At 44.3% G+C, this 22695-nt stretch overlaps 1 protein-coding gene across 1 annotated transcript in view; it reads right to left on the minus strand.

Moving 5' to 3' along the window:
• Positions 1–20308, minus strand: part of LOC126195069 (ATP-binding cassette subfamily G member 4) — a 219579-nt gene extending 199271 nt beyond the window's left edge. The window contains exon 1 of the mRNA XM_049933519.1: positions 20063–20308. Coding sequence (XP_049789476.1) covers positions 20063–20267 — 205 coding nt within the window. The 5' untranslated portion in view covers positions 20268–20308. The remainder of the gene's footprint in view (positions 1–20062) is intronic.
• Positions 20309–22695: the final 2387 nt, after the last annotated feature.

The raw sequence follows: 22695 nt of genomic DNA on the forward strand, positions 1-22695 counted from the left end.
CATGCACCTCACAGTGGCTCGCGTAGTGTGGATATAATAGTAGCTGACTGATGCGAGACTGTTGCCCACACGATACGGAGTCTAGGAAAAATGGTTCAAATGGCTGTAAGAACTATGGGACTTAACATCTGAGGTCAGAGGTCATCAGTCCCCTTGACTTAGAACTACTTAAACCTAACTAACCCAAGGACAACACACACATCCACGCCCGAGGCAGGATTCGAACCTGCGACCGTAGCAGCCGCGCGGTTCCGGACTGAAGCGCCTAGAACCGCTCGGCCACAACGGCCGGTGGAGTCTAGGAGCTGAGGAACTTGGAAAATCTGTGCCAGATAGGGTTGAACCGGGACCCTGGTCTTTTGCCGGCGTAGTTGTCACTGACTGGCTCTCCAGGCACAATTTACAACACTGCTTCGCAGTCTCAGTTCTACAAATACTACTCTCCTATTTCCCAAAATATCTGAAGAGCTCTCCTAGATACATTGACAGACTGATACCACTGGAAGGCATTGCATCGTAAAGAAATTTTCTAATAGGACAGAGCTGTGTGTGGGAGCGAGACTCGAACTCGGACCACTGCTTTTGAGCTATTCACGTACGACTCAAGGCTACTTTAAGTAAATTTCGCTCTCGTGTTTCTGGTATGCCTTGTTGTTTACCTGCCTTCTGTGAATTCCCAGCTTATGACGTCTTCACGGTTCCAGTGAATGTTACGGGTCGAAAGTCTACTTTGGTGACCTTCTACCTGCGGCCGGTTGATCGCTAGACGCGCTGTGACTGCTATACGAAGAACGCAAAGGTTGTCCCCAATGGAAAAGTCTGAAGGTTAACCACTGCCGCTCAACGGGACGTGACGGGTTTGCCAGCTGGTGCGGTGCTTTGCGGCCACTGCCCTTCCGGACGACGGCTCGCTTCTGGGTTAGCAGCCAGTCGCAACTTGTTCTTCCACGATTCGGGGCGTTTTCCTGTTATTTTCTCACGACGTTGAGTAAGAATTTCAAAGTAGCAATGTACGAGGCGTGTTTTTTAAGTAAGTACCGTTTTGAAATTAAAAAAAGACGTGCAAAGATACCTCAATAATTTCATTTTTATATGAAAGCCTCTACCTTAATATACTTTTTCTACATAATTTCCGTCAATATTGAGGCACTTGTCATAACTTTGTACCAGTTTTTGGATACCCTTCTCATAGAAGTCTGCCGCCTGACTTGTTAACAACTGCATCACCACTGTTTTGACTTCGTCATCGTCTTGAAGACACTGACCGCCCAGGTGTTTCTTCAAGAGCAGAAACAGTTGGTAGTCACTGGGCGCAAGATCGGGGCTGTACGGAGGATGATCTAGAGTTTCCCATCGAAAAGATGTGATGAGATCTTTGGTCTGATTCGCCACATGTGGACGGGTATTGTCTTGCAACAAAACGATGCCCTCGCTCAACTTTCATGTACTGTTGCTTTGATTCTGGTGTGACGTAGGCCACCCATATTTCATCGCCCGTAACAATTTCGCTTAAGAAATCATCACCGTCGCTGTGGTACCGCTCAAGGAAAGTCAATGCACTGTCTAAACGTTTGGTTTTGTGCACATCCGTCAACTTTTTCGGTACCCAACGTGCGCAGAACTTTTCGTAATTAAAGTGCTCGGTTACAGTGCCATACAAAACACTACTTGGATCCCGCAAGGAGGAAATCGAAAAGCGTCCGTTTCCTCTCTCACCTTATTGTCCACTTCTTGCACCAAATTTTCATTAACGACCAAAGGACGCCCACTCCGTTGTTCATCATGCACATTTGTGAGGCCATCTTTCAATGCTCTCACCCACTTTCTTACCATTCCATCACTCATAATGTTTGCTCCGTAAACTGCACAGATGTCATGATGAATATCGATCGCTTTTAGGTCTTTAACACTAAGAAATCTTATAACAGCTCGTACTTCACAGTCGGCGGGACTCACAATTATCAGAGGCATCTTAAACAGTCAGTACACAACGTAAACAAGGAAGAATCAGACTGTAATGGTGTCAGTGCGTAGATTAAGGTACAGGCTTTCATGTAAAAATAAAATTATTGAGATATCTTAGCACGTCTTTTTTAAATTTCAAAACGATACTTACTTAAGAAACACACCTCGTGGATCAGTAGTTCGACCTTTAGGAACCTACGGAGGATACACAATTCCATGAATGATTTGCTTGTTCGAGCTCTATTCGCTCTCGGGGAAGTTCGGCCGTTACTTGGATGGACTGACGCTGAATTTCTGTTTCACAAGTGAAAAACCAAGAATTCTCATATATTATCACGTTTTTGAGATTCCAGATTCTCGCGCAATTTGTCTGCTACTGATGTGCGGGTTAGCCGCGACAGCAGCTAAAACACCTACTTGGGCATCATCGTTTGTTGCTTTGCCCGGACACTTGGATGCTGTCGTCCTGGATACCGAGCAGTATACATAGCACACGCCCGTTTGGCATTTTGATCACAATAGCCATACATCAACACGATATCGACCTTTTCCGCAATTGGTAAACGGTCCATTTTAACACGGGTAATGCATCACGAAGCAAATACCGTCCGCACTGGTGGAATGTTTCGTGATACCACGTACTTATACGTTTGTGACTATTACAGCGCCATCTATCACAAAGCGAAAAAGTGGTCCAACTAAAAAATTGATATTTCCTTACGTACTACACGAATCTGTAATAAAAATGGAGGTTCCTATTTAAAGAAACGCAGTTGATATCGGTTTGACCTATGGCAGCGCCATCTAGCGGGCCAACCCTAGCGCCATCTGGTTTGCCCCTTCAAGCTGGACAAGTTTCGTGCTTTGTAGTTTTTTCGTTTGACGGTTATTTCGTGAGATATTTGGCCCGGTCACGATCAATGGTCCACCCTGTATAGATTCTTTAAATAATATGGAAAATTTTGTTACACATTGTCACCTTAAAAGTTTGTTTGTTATTACGTAAATTATTTATGATGCCTACTGAATTCTTTTAAGATATGTTTTACTTGTGTACGAATTTATAATGGTCATACATCTTCCAAGTGGCAACGCCGGGGAAGATACACAGAATTATTATTATAAAGAAAGTTGTTTACAAGTTTTGAAGTCGTAGATACAGGATGTGCGCACGTAATGCTAGGAGAGGGAGGAGAAGCTGTGTGTAACTTATGTCTAGCTACATTTTTGCCATTTTTGAGTTGTACTGCCTTAAGATACACCGAGTCAAGATCTATTTTGCTATCAAACAAGCGGAACTCTGTCTTAATTGGTTTCTGTTTCAGCTGCCAACGGATCTACATTTTACAAAAAATAAAAAGGATCAGCCAGACAGGAGAGTTGATCCATTTCCAGATTGCAAGCTGTAGTGTTAATTTCTTAAACGAAACAGTTCTTACGTTTATCTGATCCTGACAGAAATGTTAGAAGTTGCTTTTCCTGCTACTTCTTTGTGCAGCACTGTCGTCGCCGCTCAGTTACAACGAGGAAATGCGACTTTCTGGAAAGGAAAATAAATATTTATCAATTATGAATGGGTTAGCGAGTAGGCCGGCCGGTGTGGCCGAGCGGTTCTAGGCGCTTCAGTCTGGATTTGCGCGACCGCTACGGTCGCAGGTTCGAATCCCGCCTCGGTCATGGATGTGTGTGATGTCCTTAGGTTAGATAGGTTTAAGTAGTTCTAAGTACTAGGGGACTGATGACATCAGATGTTAAGTCCCATAGTGCTCAGAGCCATTTGGATAGCGAGTAAATAAGAGCGTGATGGAGTCCAGAGGCAGAATGATGCTGAAAATTGCCAGGAGAAGGAATGAAATTTTTTGAGGTATTTTCCAAGTATTGTAAACTCTTTCATAGTGTATATTTTTCGATGGTAGGTGTTATTACTGTTGTTGTTGGTATTATTACAGTTGTTCAAAATGGTTCAAATGGCTCTGAGCACTATGGGACTTAACTTCTGAGGTCATCAGTCCCCTAGAACTTAGAACTACTTAAGCCTAACTAACCTAAGGACATCACACACATACATGCCCGAGGCAGGATACGAACCTGCGACCGTACCAGTCGCGCGGTTCCAGACTGTAGCGCCTAGAACCGCTCGGCCTCTTTGGCCCGCATTACAGTTGTTATTGTTACCACTGTTGCAGTTGTTTCTATAGCTGAGGAAGAATTGTAACATGAAAACGATGAAGAGATGGTTAGGATCAGTTCGTGGATCAGTTTAGTTAGAGCTCACAAGACAGTTTACTGTCAGTCGTCTTTCTTGCGCACCAGTCATGACTGGGACACGGAAGTGGAGAGTGAATACTGGTATCACAAAATACTCTCCTCCAAATGGTTCAGGTGGTTGCAAGGGTACAAGTGTAGAAGCGGAGCGGTCTCTCTTGCTCTGACCGTGAACCCGGTTGCGACACTACTATCGGTGTCTGTGTGCTGGGCAGCGAACCGGTGTTACGGCGAGGAGGTCACACTAGCCACACAACGCGCACAAGGCTAACAAGATTTCACTTGACGTTCGACAACAACATGACGCCAGTAAAGAACCTGCCTCTGAGAACAGCAAAACTCAGGTTAGGCACCCGTCTTCTGCAGTATTTTGTCTGCAGGCACTGATTTTTCAAATAACTGCACTACTGCCCATTAAAATTGCTACACCACGGAGATGACGTGCTACAGACGTGAAATTTAACCGACAGGAAGAAGATGCTGTGATATGCAAATGATTAGCTTTTCAGAGCATTCACACAATGCGACATCTACAACGTGCTGACTTGATTTCTCATATACAAACTGCAGTTGACCGGCGTTGCCTGGTGAAACGTTGTTGTGATGTCTCGTGTAAGGCGGAGAAATGCGTACCATCACGTTTCCGACTTTGATAAAGGTCGGATTGTAGCCTATCGCGATTGCGGTTTATCGTATCGCGACATTGCTGCTCGCGTTGGTCGACATCCAATGACTGTTAGCAGAATATGGAATCGGTGGGTTGAGGAGGGTAATACGGAACGCCGTGCTGGATCCCAACGGCCTCGTATCACTAGCAGTCGAGATGACAGGCATCTTATCCGCATGGCTGTAACGGATCGTGCAGCCACGTCTCGATTCCTGAGTCAACAGATGGGGACGTTTGCAAGACAACAACCATCTGCACGAACAGTTCGACGTCGTTTGCAGCAGCATTGACTATCAGCTCGGAGACCATGGCTGCGGTTACCCTTGACGCTGCATCACAGACAGGAGCGCCTGCGATGGTGTACTCAACGACAAACCTGGGTGCAGGAATGGCAAGACGTCACTTTTTCGGATGAATCCAGGTTATGTTTACAGCATCATGATGGTCGCATCCGTGTTTGGTGACATCGCAGTGAACGCACATTGCAAGCGTGTATTCGTCCTCGCCATACTGGCGTATCACCCGGCTTGATGGTATGGGGTGCCATTGGTTACACGTCTCGGTCACCTCTTGTTCGCACTGACGGCACTCTGAACAGTGGACGTTACATTTCAGATGTGTTACGACCCGTGGCTCTACCCTTCATTTTATCCCTACGAGACCCTACATTTCAGCAGGAAAATGCACGACCGCATGTTGCAGGTCCTGTACGGGCCTTTTGGATACAGAAAATGTACGACTGCTGCCCTGGCCAGCACATTCTCCAGATCTCTCACCAATTGGAAACATCTGTGGCCAATGGTGGCCGAGCAACTGGCTCGTCACAATACGCCAGTCACTACTCTTGGTGAACTGTGGTATCGCGTTGAAGCTGCATGGGTGGCTGTACCTGTACACGCCATCCAAGCTCTGTTTGACTCAATGCCCAGGCGTATCAAGGCCGTTATTACGGCCAGAGGTAGTTGTTCTGGGCACTGATTTCTCAGGATCTGGGCACCCAAATTGCGTGAAAATGTAATCTCGTGTCAGTTCTAGTATAATATATTTGTCCAATGAATACCGGTTTATCATCTGCATTTCTTCTTGGTGTAGCAATTTTATTGGCCAGTAGCGTATTTTATAACTTTTTATGATGTCACCGTATCCTAACGAGCTCGCATCCCTAGTCTGCCGTTACAACGTACAGCCATACGCAGATGTCTATTTCTACATCAATACTCCGCAAGCCACCTTATAGGTGTGGCGGAGGTTTCTCTGGTACCACTATCAGATCTGTGTTTGCTGTTTCATTTGCCAATGACATAAGGAAAGAATGATTGTCGGTAATCCAACGCATTAGCTCCAGTTTCTCGTACTGGTCATTTCGCGAGATGTATGCGGCTGGAAGTACGAGGGCTATTCGGAAAGTAAAGTCCGACAGGTCGCGAAATGGAAACCACAGTGAAAATCTGATAAAGCTTGGCACAGTTGTGTTGGCCAGTGTCTCTAGCATACCTGCCGGTCTCGTCGCGTCAATGAAAAGTTCTGAGCACGCATGCAAAGATGTCTATAACAGTAACATCTCCTGCCAAGTACAGGTCCCCACTGCGAAGATTCGCCTGATTTCATGTAATCCTACATAACGTAACCGTTATGCATGTCCTTCTTCATGACAATCCTCGACCGCACACTTCAGGGACAATGAGGTCGTCTCTGCAGCGTCCTGTGGGAAGCGTTGGGTCATCCACCATACAGACTGGACTTAGCTTCCTCAGATGTTCATCTCTTCTCACATGAACTGCTAGCTGTGAAGACAACAGTTTAGTACAGACAGCGACCTGCAGATCAGCGTGCAGAAGTGGCGGAAAGCACAGGCGCCTGACTTCTATGCCGAGGATGTTGCAAAATTGGTAAAACTCTACGACAAATGTCTAAGTCGGAGGGCCGACTACGTAGAGACGTAGCTGGAAGGTATAACAAACTGCTGGAAATAAAACGTTTTTGATTTTCACTGTGGTTTCCATTTCGCGACCGACCGGCCCTTCCTTTCCTTATAGTCCTCGTTGTACGTTGTCCGCCTCTTCTAGGCACGTACTCTATCGGAATTTCACTGGCAAACTTCTCCGTGATGCACAACGCCTCTCTTGTAGATTTTGCTGAGCAACTTCAAACGACCCCCTGACGAAACGCGCCGTTCTTCGTTAGATCTTATCTACTATTAATTCATCCTTGTAAGGATCCCAAATTAATGAGCAATTATCAAGAGTTGTTATGACAAGTGTTTTGTAAGCCACTTCTTTCGTCGATGAAGTGCCTTCCCTTAAGATTCTTCCAATAAATATCAGTTTGGTATCTGCTTTTCCTGCGTTGTTATGTGTCCATTCCACTTCAGATTGCTCCAGATGATTACACCAAATTATATTGTGGTAGTTTGTGTCTCCAGAGATTTGTCACCAAAAGTGTAATGGTACAGTACTAGATTTCTTCACCCATTTATGCGTAGTATCATACATTTATTTTAGTTCAGGGCGAATTGCCAGTCCCTGCGCCGGTCATGAATCCACTGCAGGTCTTCCTGCTGTTTACCAAAATCTGGCGTTTTAACTTCCTATAGACAACTGTACCATTTGCGAACGGCCCTTTGGAGCTCCCGAAGTTATTCAGTCGATAACTTACGTGTATTGTGAACAATAGCGGTCCCATCACACTTCCATGGTACATACTTGAAATTATCTCTACATCTGTTGATTTTGTTCCGTTAAGAGTTACGTGTTAGTTTCTAACTGTAAAGGAAGTCCTCAATCCAGTTACAAATCTGGTCCAATACTCGATGAGCTTGATTTTTTTTCCACTAAACGAGTGTACCGAACCATATCAAATGTCTCCATGAAGTCAAGAATGGACTCGCACATTCAAGCAAATACGATACATTCTTCCGGAGTAAATGTGAAACTGTTGGTGAATATAATTTAAGAAAGGCCGGCTACAGGACTTTCTGGTTGGATGAGCAGCGAAGTGCTGATGGAATGGGTAGGTAACAACAAGACGAAAGATTCAGATTTATCATTTTCTAACTCACAACCGTTCTGCAGCCAAGAAACGGATACAATTTTAATATTAACAGATTCTCATTCAGCGCAGTCTTTAAAAATAGACGAGGCAAACTAAAGATTTAACTGGTTAATTAGAAACACAAAAACAGGTATTTTAATTGCACTACCGCGTTGCAAGTATTGTTACGGTGTGCAGCATTAAGGGTAAGGTTGACGTTCTCGCTAAGTAGTTAGCTCAAGCTACACTACATAATTGTGTTTACACCTTTGTTATGAGCACAACGTCTGCCTGTTATGCAAACATAGTACCGGACATTCCGATAAGTTCGTGAAATGTCACCGGAAAGTTTCGTAGGAACTTTCTGGTCACAATTTACCCTCTCAGTTTTAACCATGCACAGTTCATACGGCATCTTCGTGGCTTTTAGCTGATGTGTGTGTATTATACCGAGTAAGGTATCAAACAAAATGGCGGCCGCCATTTCCGAATCCAAACAACAGCTGCTTATTGCATTCTTTCGTGAAATCTGGACGAGCTAGAACAAGGATGCTCTGGAAGCGAATGACATTGCGATGTACAAATGGTTGTATAGTTACTTAGCATCTGCCAAACAAAATATGATGCACTTTATCAGTAATTACCCTCTTATATTGTAGACCGGTCTCGCTGAACACACGAGGAATAACTACATACTCACAATTAACTTGTGTGCGCACTATATGTTACAAAATTTTAGTAGGCCCATTCTTCGATGACCCATGGATTGGATAAGCTCAGATTGTTAGCGAAAAACACAAGAAAATATTAATCGAAGCAACTGCCGTTGCGACGGACACCAACTTTTGCCCTGATCATTAACGAGAAGGGTTTCTGTGGGAAACTGAAGAATATCAAAGTGCCGATATGGCAGCCATAATATGCTTACAGCGAGGCGAGAACGTCACAAGTTTCAAAATAACTGTGCTCGCTAGAGACTCAAAAGGAGCCCATATGAAATCTCGACTTTATGTCGCGTTAGTCTCTAAGTGTTCGTCCTCTTCCGTATCAACAATGAATAAGTCAGGGTAAGGCTAGACGTTGATTTTTGTGGATTTCATTCTGCCTGCCCCAATTTGTTTGGCAGTAGAAGGAGAACCGAATGATAAAAAGTCATGAATCCCAATGTAAAATTCCACGTCCACTCTCCGCCCCCTTCGTTACGTTCTGTGTTCTTTTCAAACTTTTAAATTTCGTCCGGTTTTATGCCGTCATCTGTTCGTTCATTTCTGTTGCTTCATCTGTTAACACTTAATCTACCCGTCCTTTTTAGTGTACGCCAGTTTAGTAATTTTTCTCCACTAGTACACCAATACAAGTGCATACTCACGAGATCTGAGTTTCGTGTGTATTTGGGGGGGGGGGGGTTGGGGAGCATCGCGTTATTTTCTTGGAAGGGGGAGAAGTGGTGGATACGAAGCACAGTTTCTTAGCAAATAAACTGCTCGACTACCGATAAATTGTGTTTTTCATGGGGATTGCCACAATTTAAGTATAAAATTCAAGAGTGGAAATCAGTGTGCACTTTACCCCACTACATATATTCTCTCAGATAGGCGAGCACTATTGTTTCTATTGTGCCTTGGTAAAACTTGTAGTAGTCTCGATAACTTGAAAATGTATTAAAAATTGTATGTTTTAATGTAGTTTCCCTCCTCTTTTTCCCTAACTATTGTTACAGAAACTGGCTATGGTGGTCGTAGAACATACTCAGGTGAAGAGTCCCCTCTTCAGGTCAGGATGTACTATAATCTTTGATGTACTAGAATCTTTGTTCCTCACCAGTTCTACAATTACCACTTCACTTCCCCAAATTATGATGATGACGTTGAAATCCTCTTATGTCCAATGGTGCTACGTTAAATTCACGGGCTCCCACTTCCTATCTAACTCCTCCCCTTGCAACACTCGTCTCTCCTCGACCACCCCCCTCCCCCTCTTCAACTTCTTAAAACTGCACACTTATATGCCAACAAGTTATCCGCGTTTTTTGTTTAAATCGTTCACGAGAATGTCAGGTCACGGCCGACTCTTTCTCTAGTTTTTGTCCGACTGCGATAGCGTGCCATCTGTGGCGACCTCCTTATCAGCAGGACTTAGCCACAACCAAGGGACAAAGTCGCAAATAGTTGCAATGCTGTTGGCAGCGCTGCTCATCCTAGAACAACTGCTAATAATGTCCACTGCAGAAAGGTGCTCAGAGTCTGTAGTAATATCATCTGTACTTTATCACTGATTTAGATTTGAGCTAAAGCGTAGCTGTCGTCAGAGCGTTACAGGTATATGCCAAAGTTGTATTGTAATTCGTATCGTTATAATTACACTTAGTAAATGACTACCTATAACGCACTCATGATACCAGCGCTGTTAGCTGAAATCTAGATCTGCAATAAAGTACAGATGATATTACGTCCGATACTGACCTTCTTTCTGTCCTGGATTACATCACGGTGTGGGGCACAATTATTCCCATGGAATAAACGTGACGCTACAAATACTATTTTCATTTTGGAAGCTTCAATATCGTGCGCATCATCAACGAGGATTCTCATCTCGGTACTTCAAACAGGTAGTTTAAGTGGACCTGTAAGCTTAGTTAAGGGATGCCCATTGGCAGCTACTTTGTATCTTCATTCATCGTGGCCGCAGTATCAACATGGGGTCTGTTGTTTAGGGCAGAATAGACACCACATATAAACAGAATTAACATAGTTTCATTGATGCCGAAGACTGAGCCACTGGCTGGGTATTCGGTCAAAGGCGGACAACACCGATGTTCCCAGAATGAGATTTTCACTCTGCAGCGGAGTGTGCGCTGATATGAAACTTCCTGGCAGATTAAAACTGTGTGCCCGACCGAGACTCGAACTCGGGACCTTTGCAGAAGAGCTTCTGTAAAGTTTGGAAGGTAGGAGACGAGATACTGGCAGAAGTAAAGCTGTGAGTACCGGGCGTGAGTCGTGCTTCGGTAGCTCAGTTGGTAGAGCACTTGCCCGCGAAAGGCAAAGGTCCCGAGTTCGAGTCTCGGTCGGGCACACAGTTTTAATCTGCCAGGAAGTTTCAACACCGATGTTACTGGCGCTGAAATATTAGAGTGACATCGTTTCTCGGGAAAGCACCCCTTTTCTGCGAGCGCGTCTGCGGACCATTACACGCCCAGAGATAGTACACGTAACTTTTCAAGACAATAGCTGTTGTCTGATGACGTGTCGGTCCCGTTCAGCGAGCGTCCGCACTGAGAACTACAATACAAGCTGCTACGTGCAGGCATGGCGAATACTTAGCATCTGATTCAGTGTCTACACCGTCCAACTTATCAAGCGTGCGGCACATCGTTAGACTCGAGGCTTTCAGACGGAAACTGGAAATTTGTGGTAAGTTCCTATGGGACGAAGCTACTGAGGTCATCGGTCCCTAGGCTTGCACACAAGTAATTTAAACTAACTTACGCTAAGGATAACATACACACCCATGCCCGAGGGAGGACTCGAACCTCCGACGGGGGTATCTGCGCGAACCGTGACAAGACGCCCTAGACCGCGCGGCCTTTCAGACGGCTTTGGGTTGTCGTAGCTCTCTTAATCGCATGTTCTGCGTTTCATAAAAGTCACAACATCAAGTTTGGTTTTATATGGGTTCGTGCATCGTTTGCCGAAAAATGTTATTTACAAACGAGATCTTGCAAAATATTTGTAATATTTGTATGTTTTTCCAATAACTCATGAGAATGCAAATGAAGAAGGATTGCCAGAGCGATATTTGCAGATGACGAGCTACCAGTGCGTGATAATGTTCAGAGTATCATGCAGTACTGTATAATGTTAAATTAAGATTTGAACACAAAAAAAAAACAAAAAACAAAAAGCACCCACTGACGATGGAACAAAAGTACTGAAACAGGTGTGTGTGTGTGTGTGTGTGTGTGTGTGTGAGAGAGAGTGGATGTGTTTGCCTAAATATGTTTCAGCACCTTTGTGCCGTCGTCAATGGGTTTTCTTTATTTAAAGCTTAATTTAACACAATACGGTTCTGCAGGATCCTCTGAACATTATCACATAGTGGTAGCTCATCATGTGAAAATATATACCCAAACGGCGTTTTGCATAGCAGGCGGGTATTATATCGAAAAATAATATCTGTAGAGTTTTGGTAGCTGAAAATTTCCTATAACTGATGTCTATCCTCAAACCTCTGCTTGATATTCAGATTCTTCAACGTTTCCGTGACACTCTTCCGTGAGTCAAACAAACGAGTGACGATTCTTGCTGCCCTTCTCTGCATACGATCAACATCCCCTGTTAGGCCTTCTTTGTATGGGCCCCACCCGCTTGAGAAATATTCTAAGATGCGACGCACCAGTGATTTGTAAAAATATCTACTTTTGAGTATCCTTACGATGGACCAAATTCTACCGCCTTCTCTGCCTGGGTAAGCCTAAGTGAACATTTCATTCCATGTTCATACAAGATGTTACCGCCCAGTCCTTCTGTGAGTGTACTGATTCCAATGAATCGTTGATGTAAGCACAGGATAACACTATTCTGCGTTATGGGAACTACATAATTTTACATTTTTGAAGATTTAAGAGAAGTTGCCAATCTTCGTACCATTTTGAAACATTATTACGGTTTAATTGGGTATTTGTGCAGCTTTTTTTCAGATAGTGGTACATCATAGATAAAAGCGTCATCTAGCAAAAGATGTGTAGATCTCGTTAAGAGTTGCTTCAAAATATTCTGGATATCAACATTAACACGGAGTCCTAACACCAAATATGAACTAGTAAATCAGAAAACGGCTTGGTTGACTTTATTGTCAGCTTTGTGCAGTAGTTGACCATTGATATTTTGTGTTTTAACTATAAAGAGTGCCCGCCCGGTTAGCAGTGCGGTCTAACGCACGGCTTTCCGGATTGGGAAGCAGCGCCTGGCCCCCGGCACGAATCCGCTCGGCGGACTTGTGTCGAGGTCCGCTGAGCCGTCCAGTCTGTGGATGGTTTTTAGGCGGTTTTCCATCTGCTTCGGTGAATGCGGGCTGGTTCCCCTTATTCCACCTCGCTACACTAGGTCGGCGAATGCTGCGCAAACAAGCTCTCCAAGTATGCGTACACCACCATTACTCTTCCACGCAAACATAGGGTTTACACTCCTTTGGTTTGAGACGTTACCTGGGGCTCCACCAGGGGCCGAACTGCACAATAACCCTGAAAGAGTGGTTCGGTGTGGGGGGACGGAGGGGTGAAGTGGACTGAGGTAGTCGTCTCGGGGGTGAGGACCATTGCTGCTGCGGCGGGGACGGAACCTCTCCGTTGTTTCTAGGCCCCCGGTTAACATACAATACAATACAACACAATACCTATAAAGAGTACGTAATTTGTAACTCCCATCAAACGTGATCTGAGCAGAGAAAAAATTACTAAACATTTCTGATCAAATAATGTGCGAAGCTGGACTCATTATTTAATGAATCATGCTTTCAGATCGTATAAGATTCGCGTCACGTCGCTGAGAGAGAGGATGGCCTTGAAGTTCCATTAGAATAAAGTAACTTTCTCTCGCACTGTTAATCAATTGACATCAAACATCTTCTTTTGAATCAACATGTTAGCTAAAAAAAAATTACCTGTATGTCCGCGGAATTTAAAATTATAAATGCGTCAATTTCTGTTTGCACTAGTACAGCGGGCCTCGTAATAAAAAAAATTAAAAAAAGGAATTATGCAGGTTCTATGTGACAAACATAAGTTGTCATTATCTGAATAAGATGCTCTCAATGGCAGCTAACACAAATCGCGGCCAAGCCGCCAACAGAGATTCTTCTTTCTTGTTCGCGGAGATAATAACTCAGCATTATTACGCTTTAGGTCCAGATAGCAAACGAGTCATATGCTCGTAATAGCAGCATTATTTCCACTTCAATAAAACATCACTGTCTTTTCAAATTGTGTTTTGCAGACTAAAAAACAAAAAATTGCTGACAGTGTTCACTATTCCAAGGTCAAACAATATGTCATCCGTGGCTCTATAGTCACGCTATTTTATGTGCGAAAAGCTAAGGTAAACTCCATCCGAACAGGTCATGAAGGCCTCAGCCCACAGGCATCAATGGGTGCGGATGTGGAGGGGCATGAGGTCAGTACACCGCTGCCGGCGGGGTGGCCGAGCGGTTCTAGGCGCTACAGTCTGGAACCGCACGACCGCTACGGTCGCAGGTTCGAATCCTGCCTCGGGCATGAATGTGTGTGATGTCCTTCGGTTAGTTAGGTTTCAGTAGTTCTAAGTTCTACGGGACTGATGACCTTAGAAGTTAAATCCCATAGTGCTCAGAGCCATTTGAACCATTTTCAGTACACCGCTCTTCCGGCCGTTGTCAGTTTTCGTGACCGGAGCCGCTACTTCGCCATCAAGTAGCTTGTCAATTGGCCTCACAAGGTCTGAGTGCATCCCGCTTGTCGAAAGAGCTCTACAAACCGGACGGTCACCTAGCCAAGTACTAGCCAAGCCCAACAGAGTTTAACTTTGTGATTGGACGGGAACCGGTATTACCAATGCTGCAGGGCCGTTGGCTCCATTTCATGTGACAGCTGGTTTTCTTGTCTTCTTACGCCAAACATTGCTTTTCTTATCATGGAGAATGAAAGACATTCTTCATTTCAGACGCAGCCTTCGAAAATCTGTACTGACATTTCATGTGGGACATTGTGGGATGGACTATAATTACATGACCATACAATGCTGTACGTTAGTTTCCATCTTCTCCACACTGTAAGAAAATATGGTGTATGTGATAGTACGGTATTAATTTTCGGAAACAACGGTTAAAAGCGTGCGAATACGTAGCTACTCACTGTTCATTGCACTGTACAATGACCACCACAGAGAGTATAAATAATCGTTTGTATGTACTGCGTACTTCTTTCAACGTTTATCGATAACTATGAGGGCGGAGCTCGTCCCTCGTTCTGAAATGCCGCGAGCAGCCCGCGGAGAAACCAGAGACTGCATCCCAATCGCTCTGTGACAACATTTGCGTAACGATGGCTAGCGGGGGCCTTGCGCTAACGCTTATCTGACAACTGCTTGCCTTATCTTCGGAACAGAAAACTTTTGTTCGTTCTTAGCTTTGATTCTGTACTATTTCAGTTTATGAAAAATACAAGAATCGCGTATTTCGCACTTCTCTCTTTGTCGTATGTAGTCTCATGAAATTTCATAGCCAAACGAAACTCACTCAGTAGCGTTCGATTGAAGTTTTAATGGTAAGAGGCAAGGCATTTTCTCTCATAGCTTTTAACGAAAAAGGAAATAGACGTTGAAAACATTTTTACAAAGAAGGCTCGAGACGAAGTGTTTTGCAGAATTAGATGACTAACTGTGACGCATGAGTGGCACTTGATAAAGACGTTTATCTACAGTGTGAGGGGTACACTAGCGCACAGTTGAGCTCCACCAAGAAGTCCAAAACAGGAAGGCGCCTACACATGACCACTGTCTTAGGAAATACGACGACAGTGACATAAAAATTTCCATGATCCTGTTGTGGAAAGTTTTATAAGATCGGACACGAAGTTATCAACACGCTATCTGCTGCGTGTGTCTAAGAAACAGAAGTCCTTGTGAAATAAACAATCTTACAATTGAAGCAGTAATGCGATAATGAATCACTGAGTTCCTATTAGGAATGAACAGAAAACTGTTCATATCTCCAGTTAAGGCATGTATGGCTGTCCTAAACCAGGTTCGTAATTTCAGAGGAGCCATTCTCAATACTTTCCCTCCTGAGACTGTAGCTGAGCTGGTCTTATATTTGTAATGTCATTCGTAGCGATAAAACGTTATTCTGTAAAGAAAAGAAAAGTATGTTTACATACGTAATGAGCATAATTTACAGTGAGATTTCCTGTGTTCTCTAAAATGTTATCTTCCTTTAATACAGATCCTGAAGGAACTGTATTTACCTTTTTTCATGTTACATGTGGAACCTCTCGAATGTGTAGGTGCATGTAAGAATTCCAATAAATGAGTACAACACTTTGTACATTAGATACTAGAAAATAGAGTAACTGGCTACTCTGGTCACTTTTATCTTCAGATACTTTAGATCGCATCTGACATGGAAATGATTTCAACTGATACAGTATAAAATAGAATTTCACTGAAAAATACAGTCCATATTACAAGATATTGACAGGATGTAACAGGTTTCCTTGGTGCATCAGATGGCGGTGGCGCACACAACCAGTAACTACCCGACAATGCTTTGCTGCACAGTAATTGAAGACCACGCTACAGTGTTGATGTTGAGCGTAATTTCTTTCGGCTTTATGATATGCTGGAAAACAGATAACAGCTTACCAGTATCTAGGGAATATAATTAAAACAACGATTACCAATCAGTGACTGTTTTTTCGAAAATAAAGAGACATCATTTGCAACAGTAGCAAATTCTCAAATAGAGAGTGTTGCGTATTGATCACAGCTTAATCCCACCCGCAATGCCTTTCAAATCTGTCATTATCATTCCCGTTAATGGCCGTCACATTACTGGAAAATAATTCACTTTAAAACAACTTCGATGGCTATCTTCTTTTGAAGCTCACAATCGCTTCGTGTTAGTGCACAATGGCTCTGAGCACTATGGGACTTAACAGCTATGGTCATCAGTCCCCTAGAACTTAGAACTACCTAAACCTAACTAACCTAAGGACAACACACAACACCCAAGTGCACAATGTACGCTAACCAAGACACGTCACGGAGAGTCATTAGCGGAAAATCGCTACATTCAACCTGTTTTCAGAGACATTTGGACCGTAGATTAAGAAAATATTCTACATTCTACATTTTCAGTAGAAAGAAAACTAGGAGATCTTCAAAATGCAAGTTCCACCAACGGAGAAGATTTCTGTTTTTGTAGATTACTAATTAGTAGCAGACCTCGCATAGTGATCTTGCATGAAGCGAATAGTGTTCATGTAAACACTTGATGATGGTGGTGGCCGTCGAAAGTCATTTTACTAATTTTCATGGTATCGAATGACAATTACTAAGTACCATATAGCGGTTTTCATTACACAATAATTTCATTATTACCAGTTTCCACCCTCACACAACTTTTATGATCGAGAAGATCATTCGGAAATGTATTTCGTTCTAGAGCGTAGTTATGTCATACGGTAGGCCTACTAATGTTTGGAACGAATTGCATTGTGCAGTGACCTTGTTGATCTGAAGATGAATCTCTATTAGAGTTGAAACCAGCGATCAATAAACGTGTTTATTCGGGATGGACTAAAATTCGGTATTAAATTACAATACGTACGTGATTTACCATAAATGTACTGATGCTTCCAGTGTTGTTGGTCCTACAACAACAACCACTACTAGCGGGGTATGTTAGTGGCACTCTTTTTGTAATTTTCACCATCAGGCCATTAGCTACTAAGTATATAAACTAGATAATGTTGAACATTTTCTGGAACATTGTCCAAGGGAAACAGCGATCTCATGTATATCAATAAAATTTTGCGAAATCTGAGATTACATCTCACTAGAAAAGCCCGCTTAGCCAGCCCTGCTCCTGTTACCATTTTGGAGCACAAGGTCTGAACATGACCTACATAGAATAGACCGAAAATGGTCACTGGTTTAAATAGAACATTTATGCGATCAAGAGTGTGTTTAGCAAAATTTTGATGATAATATTGAGTAGTCTAGTGGATCTATAGACATGGTTTAAAGTGATTAAGGAATTCCTTTAAATATACTACTGTTAGTGACAGTACTACAGTTTAACGAATATTGAAGACCGATTGATTGGCTGATCAGTCTAGTGCACTCAACACTGATGTTATTAGCCCTCCAGTGTTAGAGAGGCGTCGTTTTTAAAGAAAACATCCTTATTTTGCAAACGTGTCTGCTGACTGACGTGTTGGGAAACAATAGTAATTTTGTGACGAATCGTGGTGCATGAAAAGAAGCTTAGTAGCTAGCATCGTTGGCTGGCTAGAGCGTATCTCCAGTTCACACCCGACCAAGACGAATTAGTAATCTGTTATTTAGCATCATTTCTGGAATGTTCTTGAAATATGTTTGTAAGGCTTGTATATATTGTGGAATATTCGGTGATTGCAGAAATACTACCATTCTGTATTATTCGATGTTTGTATGAATGGCTGCACTCTCCGTCCAGGATGTCAGTTGCGTTTTGACTGTACTTTGTTGTTCACAGTAAACGTGCTTTCAGTGCTGTTTTACTGACCACCCTTATTTCAGATTTGGAAAAAAATGGCTCTGAGCACTATGGGACTTAACATCTATGGCCATCAGTCCCCTCAGATTTGGACTTGAGTGTGGTCACGACGGGAGAATATGATTGTCACGTTAAGAAATAAAAATCGGAGAGGTGTAAGTAGCACTCGCTGTCTGAGGGTTCCGCACAAACTTAATTGCTTGTGCAGATAGTTGATGTATACACGCTTTTAATGAGTGAGTTTGCGAGTGTACAAATATGTGACAAAAATGACCGTAGCCTTTGATTACATTTACTTATGAACTTATACTTCTTAAAGCGCCAAGGGATCGTAGAATTTGCCGGCCGGTGTGGCCGAGCGGTTCTAGGCGCTTCAGACTGCGCTACGGTCGCAGGTTCGAATCCTGCCTCGCGCATGGATGTGTGTGATGTCCTTAGGTTAGTTAGGTTTAAGCAGTTCTAAGTCTAGGGGACTGATGACCTTAGATGTTAAGTCCCATAGTGCTCAGAGCCATTTGAACCATTTGATCGTAGACTTTAGTAGTTGACGTAAATTTCAACTCGATATCTCTGCCCACCACTGAGAAGAAGGGGTCTTAACAGACGGACAGACAGCCGGACAACGAAGTGATCGTATAAGGCTCCATTTTTAATGGCTGAGGTACGGAATCCTACAGAATAATTTGCAAATTAGAAGATACGGTAATTTCTGTCATGTCCTTCGATACTCGCAATCTTCCCATCAAAACCTATAGGATACTTCCTGTTGGCCTAGAAACATGAAATTTGGAAAGATGCAAGGTCACACGGTACAAGTGAACGAAAAAATCAGAAAATTGTTAATTTGTAATTATATCACACGAAAAAAATTAATTTGTCATTTGTTATCTGACTTTAAACTTAAAAACTTTCTCGAGGGTCTTGGAATTCCTGAGATAGATATCTTGCCACAATCAATGTCGATAATAGGCCGAAAACGTCGAGACTGTCGATTTCCGGGATGGATGAATTGTCTATATACATAATTAAGTTTGTGTCGAAAAATCAGAGCGTGAGTCCTTATTCGCACGTCTCCAGTTGTTTCGTTTTGCTGAAGTAACACTTTGAAATGCATAACTGAGTGTATGCAATCTTCAAGGAAGCGGTTTGGAAGGAAGGTAAAAGTTTGCCATCTTTTGCCGTCTGTGATGTAACGAGGAAGGATGGGAGATTGGGGTTTTACGTCTCGTCAACGACCGGATGATTAGTGGGGGAACAATATATTTAACTGAGGAAAAGAAATCGCCGTGTCCTTGACTTAGCACCCACGTCGATCTTAGCTTCGGACTGTTTAGAATAGAAAAAAAAAAGTGTGTGAAATCTTACGGGACTTAACTGCTAAGGTCATCAGTCCCTAAGCTAACACACTACTTAACCTAAATTATCCTAAGGACAAACACACACACTCATGCCCGAGGGAGGATTCGAACCTCCGCCGGGACCAGCCGCAGAGTCCATGACTGCAGCGCCAAACACCGCTCGGCTAATCCCGCGCGGCGTTTAGAATAGCCATAGCAAAGCCTAAATCAGGATGGTGGGACGGGAATTTGAACCTTCCAGTGTCTGATACACCACCTCGCTCGCTGTCAGTGATCGAGCACTTGCTCAGGAACGTGATGTGAAAGCTGCCAAAACTTGGAGAATCATGCATTCACCAAATTTAGAGGAACCACAGTAAAAGAAATCGAATCTAGGCGCACCGACGGGTATTGGAATCCCGCTCGTCCAGAATCCACTGTCTCACTCACGTCACGGCCTCAGTGCCAAACTTTCACCAGTCGCCGGACGAGGAGGGCCAACACTGACCTTTGCGAAAGCCGAGCGACGCGGTGTAGCCGACGTTGTCGAAGCGTATGTCGACGGGCGGCTTGGTGGGCAGGCGCGTGAAGACCTCGTTGGGCAGGCGGCTGGTGTCCCTCTTGAGCTCCCTCTTGCGCGCCGGCACCACCTGCGTCGCCTCCTGCGACTGCGGCTGGGGCTGCGGCTCGCTGCTGATGACGGACAGCTCCATGGCGGCGGCGGCGCGGCGACTGTGTGTGGGGACCGCGGCGGCCGTCCGGCCCGCACTGCCGAGCCCGGCCTGCGGACTTTGCGCGACCGGTCTCCGCCGGCGGCGAGTGGTGGGGGGCTGCGGTGGCCGCGTAGCAAGGTACCAGCCGGGCACCGGTAGCAGCACGCCGCACAGTGCCGTCAGGTGCCGCAAAGCCGGCCAAAAGCGCTATGAACTGGGCCAAAATACAGCACTCGGGGGTTTCCAGGGTCGCTGGTTACGGATACGAACTCAAAATGGGGGATCTCATTTTAACCGGTTTAATAGTGTCAGTACATGAAAAATCCATGTATTATAACTGTAGGTACTGAGAGGTTACAATTAAAGTGCAGCTACTCACACAAGTCCAGTGTGGGCTGTAATTGTCTACGGCAGCGAAACTTGGTAGATATTCTAAAGCGTTAATGTTAAACCGATTTAAGCTGGAAAAAGTTACACTACTGGCCATTAAAACTGCCACACCACGAAGATGACATGCTACAGACGCGAGCGAAATCTAACTGACAGCAAGAAGATGCTGTGATATGCAAATGATCAGCTTTTCGGAGCATTCTCACAAGGTTGGCGCCGGTAGCGACACATACAACGTGCTGACATGAGGAAAGTTTCCACTCGATTTCTCATACACAAACAGCAGTTGACCGGCGTTGCCTGGTGAAACGTTGTCGCGATGCCTCTTGTAAGGAGGAGACATGTGTACAATCACGATTCCGACTTTGATAAAGGTCGGATTGTAGCCTATCGCGATTGCGATTTATCATATCGCGACATTGCTGCTCGCGTTGGTCGAGATCCAATGACTGTTAGCAGAATATGGAATCGGTGGCTTCAGGAGGGTAATACGGAACGCCTTGCTGGATCCCAACGGCCTCGTATCACTGGCAGTCGAGATGACAGGCATTTTATCCGCATGACTGTAATGGATTGTGCAGCCACGTCTCGATCCCTGAGTCAACAGATGGGGACGCTTGAGAGACAACAACCATCTGCACGAACAGTTCGACGACGTTTGCAGCAGCATGGACTATCAGCTCGGAGACCACGGCTGCGGTTACCCTTGACGCTGCATCACAGACAGGAGCGCCTGCGATGGTGTACTCAACGACGAACCTGGGTGCACGAATGGCAAAACGTCATTATTTCGGATGAATCCAGGTTCTGTTTACAGCATCATGATGGTCGCATCCGTGTTTCGCGACATCGCGGTGAACGCACATCGGAAGCGTGTATTCGTCATCGCCGTACAGGCGTATCACCCGGCGTGGTGGTATGGGGTGCAATTGGTTATACGTCTCGGTCACCTCTTGTTCGCGTTGACGGCACTTTGAACAGTGGACGTTACATTTCAGATGTGTTACGACCCGTGGCTCTACCCTTCTTTCGATCCCTGCGAAACCCTACATTTCAGCAGGAAAATGCACGACCGCATGTTGCAGGTCCTGTACGGGCCTTTCTGGATACAGAAAACGTTGGACGACTGTTGCCCTGGCCAGCACATTCTCCACATCTCTCACCAATTGAAAACGTCTGGTCAATGGTGGCCGAGCAACTAGCTCGTCATAATACGCCAGTCACTACTCTTGATGAACTGTGGTATCGTGTTGAAGCTGCATGGACAGCTGTACATATACACGCCATCCAAGCTCTGTTTGAGTCAATGCCCAGGCGTATCAAGGCCGTTATTATGGCCAGAGGTTGTTGTTCTGGGTACTAATTTCTCAGGATCTATCCACCCAAATTGCGTGAAAATGTAATAAAAAAATGGCTCTGAGCACTATCGGACTTAACTGCTGAGGTCATCAGTCCCCTAGTACTTAGAACTACTTAAACCTAACTAACCTAAGGACATGACACACACCCATGACCGAGGCAGGATTCGAACCTGCGACCGTATCGGTCGCGCGGTTCCAGACTGTAGCGCCTAGAACCTCTCGGCCACCCCGGCCGGCGAAAATGTCAGTTGTAGTATAATATATTTGTCCAATGAATAGCCGTTTATCTTCTGCATTTCTTCTTGGTGTAGCAATTTTAATGGCCAGTAGTGTAGTACATGATAAATCCATATATTGTACTGTATAAAACAAGGTAGGTACTGAGAGATTATAATTAAAGTGCAGCTACTCACAGAAGTCCAGTCTGGGCTGTAATTATCGTATGGCAGCGAAACTTGGTAAATATTCTAAAGCGTTAATGTTAAACCGATTTAGTCTGGAAAAAAATTAGTTCCAATTTTGGCCACCAGGGCAAGCATGGCACAGTGAACGCATGAAAGACGAACAGAGATGTTTCTGTATCTAATGGACCAGAAACGGGACGCGGATACAAAAGGTCAAACAAGTGAATAAGTGAGATAGGCATGGTACTGATTTTATTATTAACCGCTTCTTAC

This window comes from Schistocerca nitens, chromosome 7 (genome assembly GCF_023898315.1).
Source record: "Schistocerca nitens isolate TAMUIC-IGC-003100 chromosome 7, iqSchNite1.1, whole genome shotgun sequence".
Classification (NCBI taxonomy): domain Eukaryota; kingdom Metazoa; phylum Arthropoda; class Insecta; order Orthoptera; family Acrididae; genus Schistocerca; species Schistocerca nitens.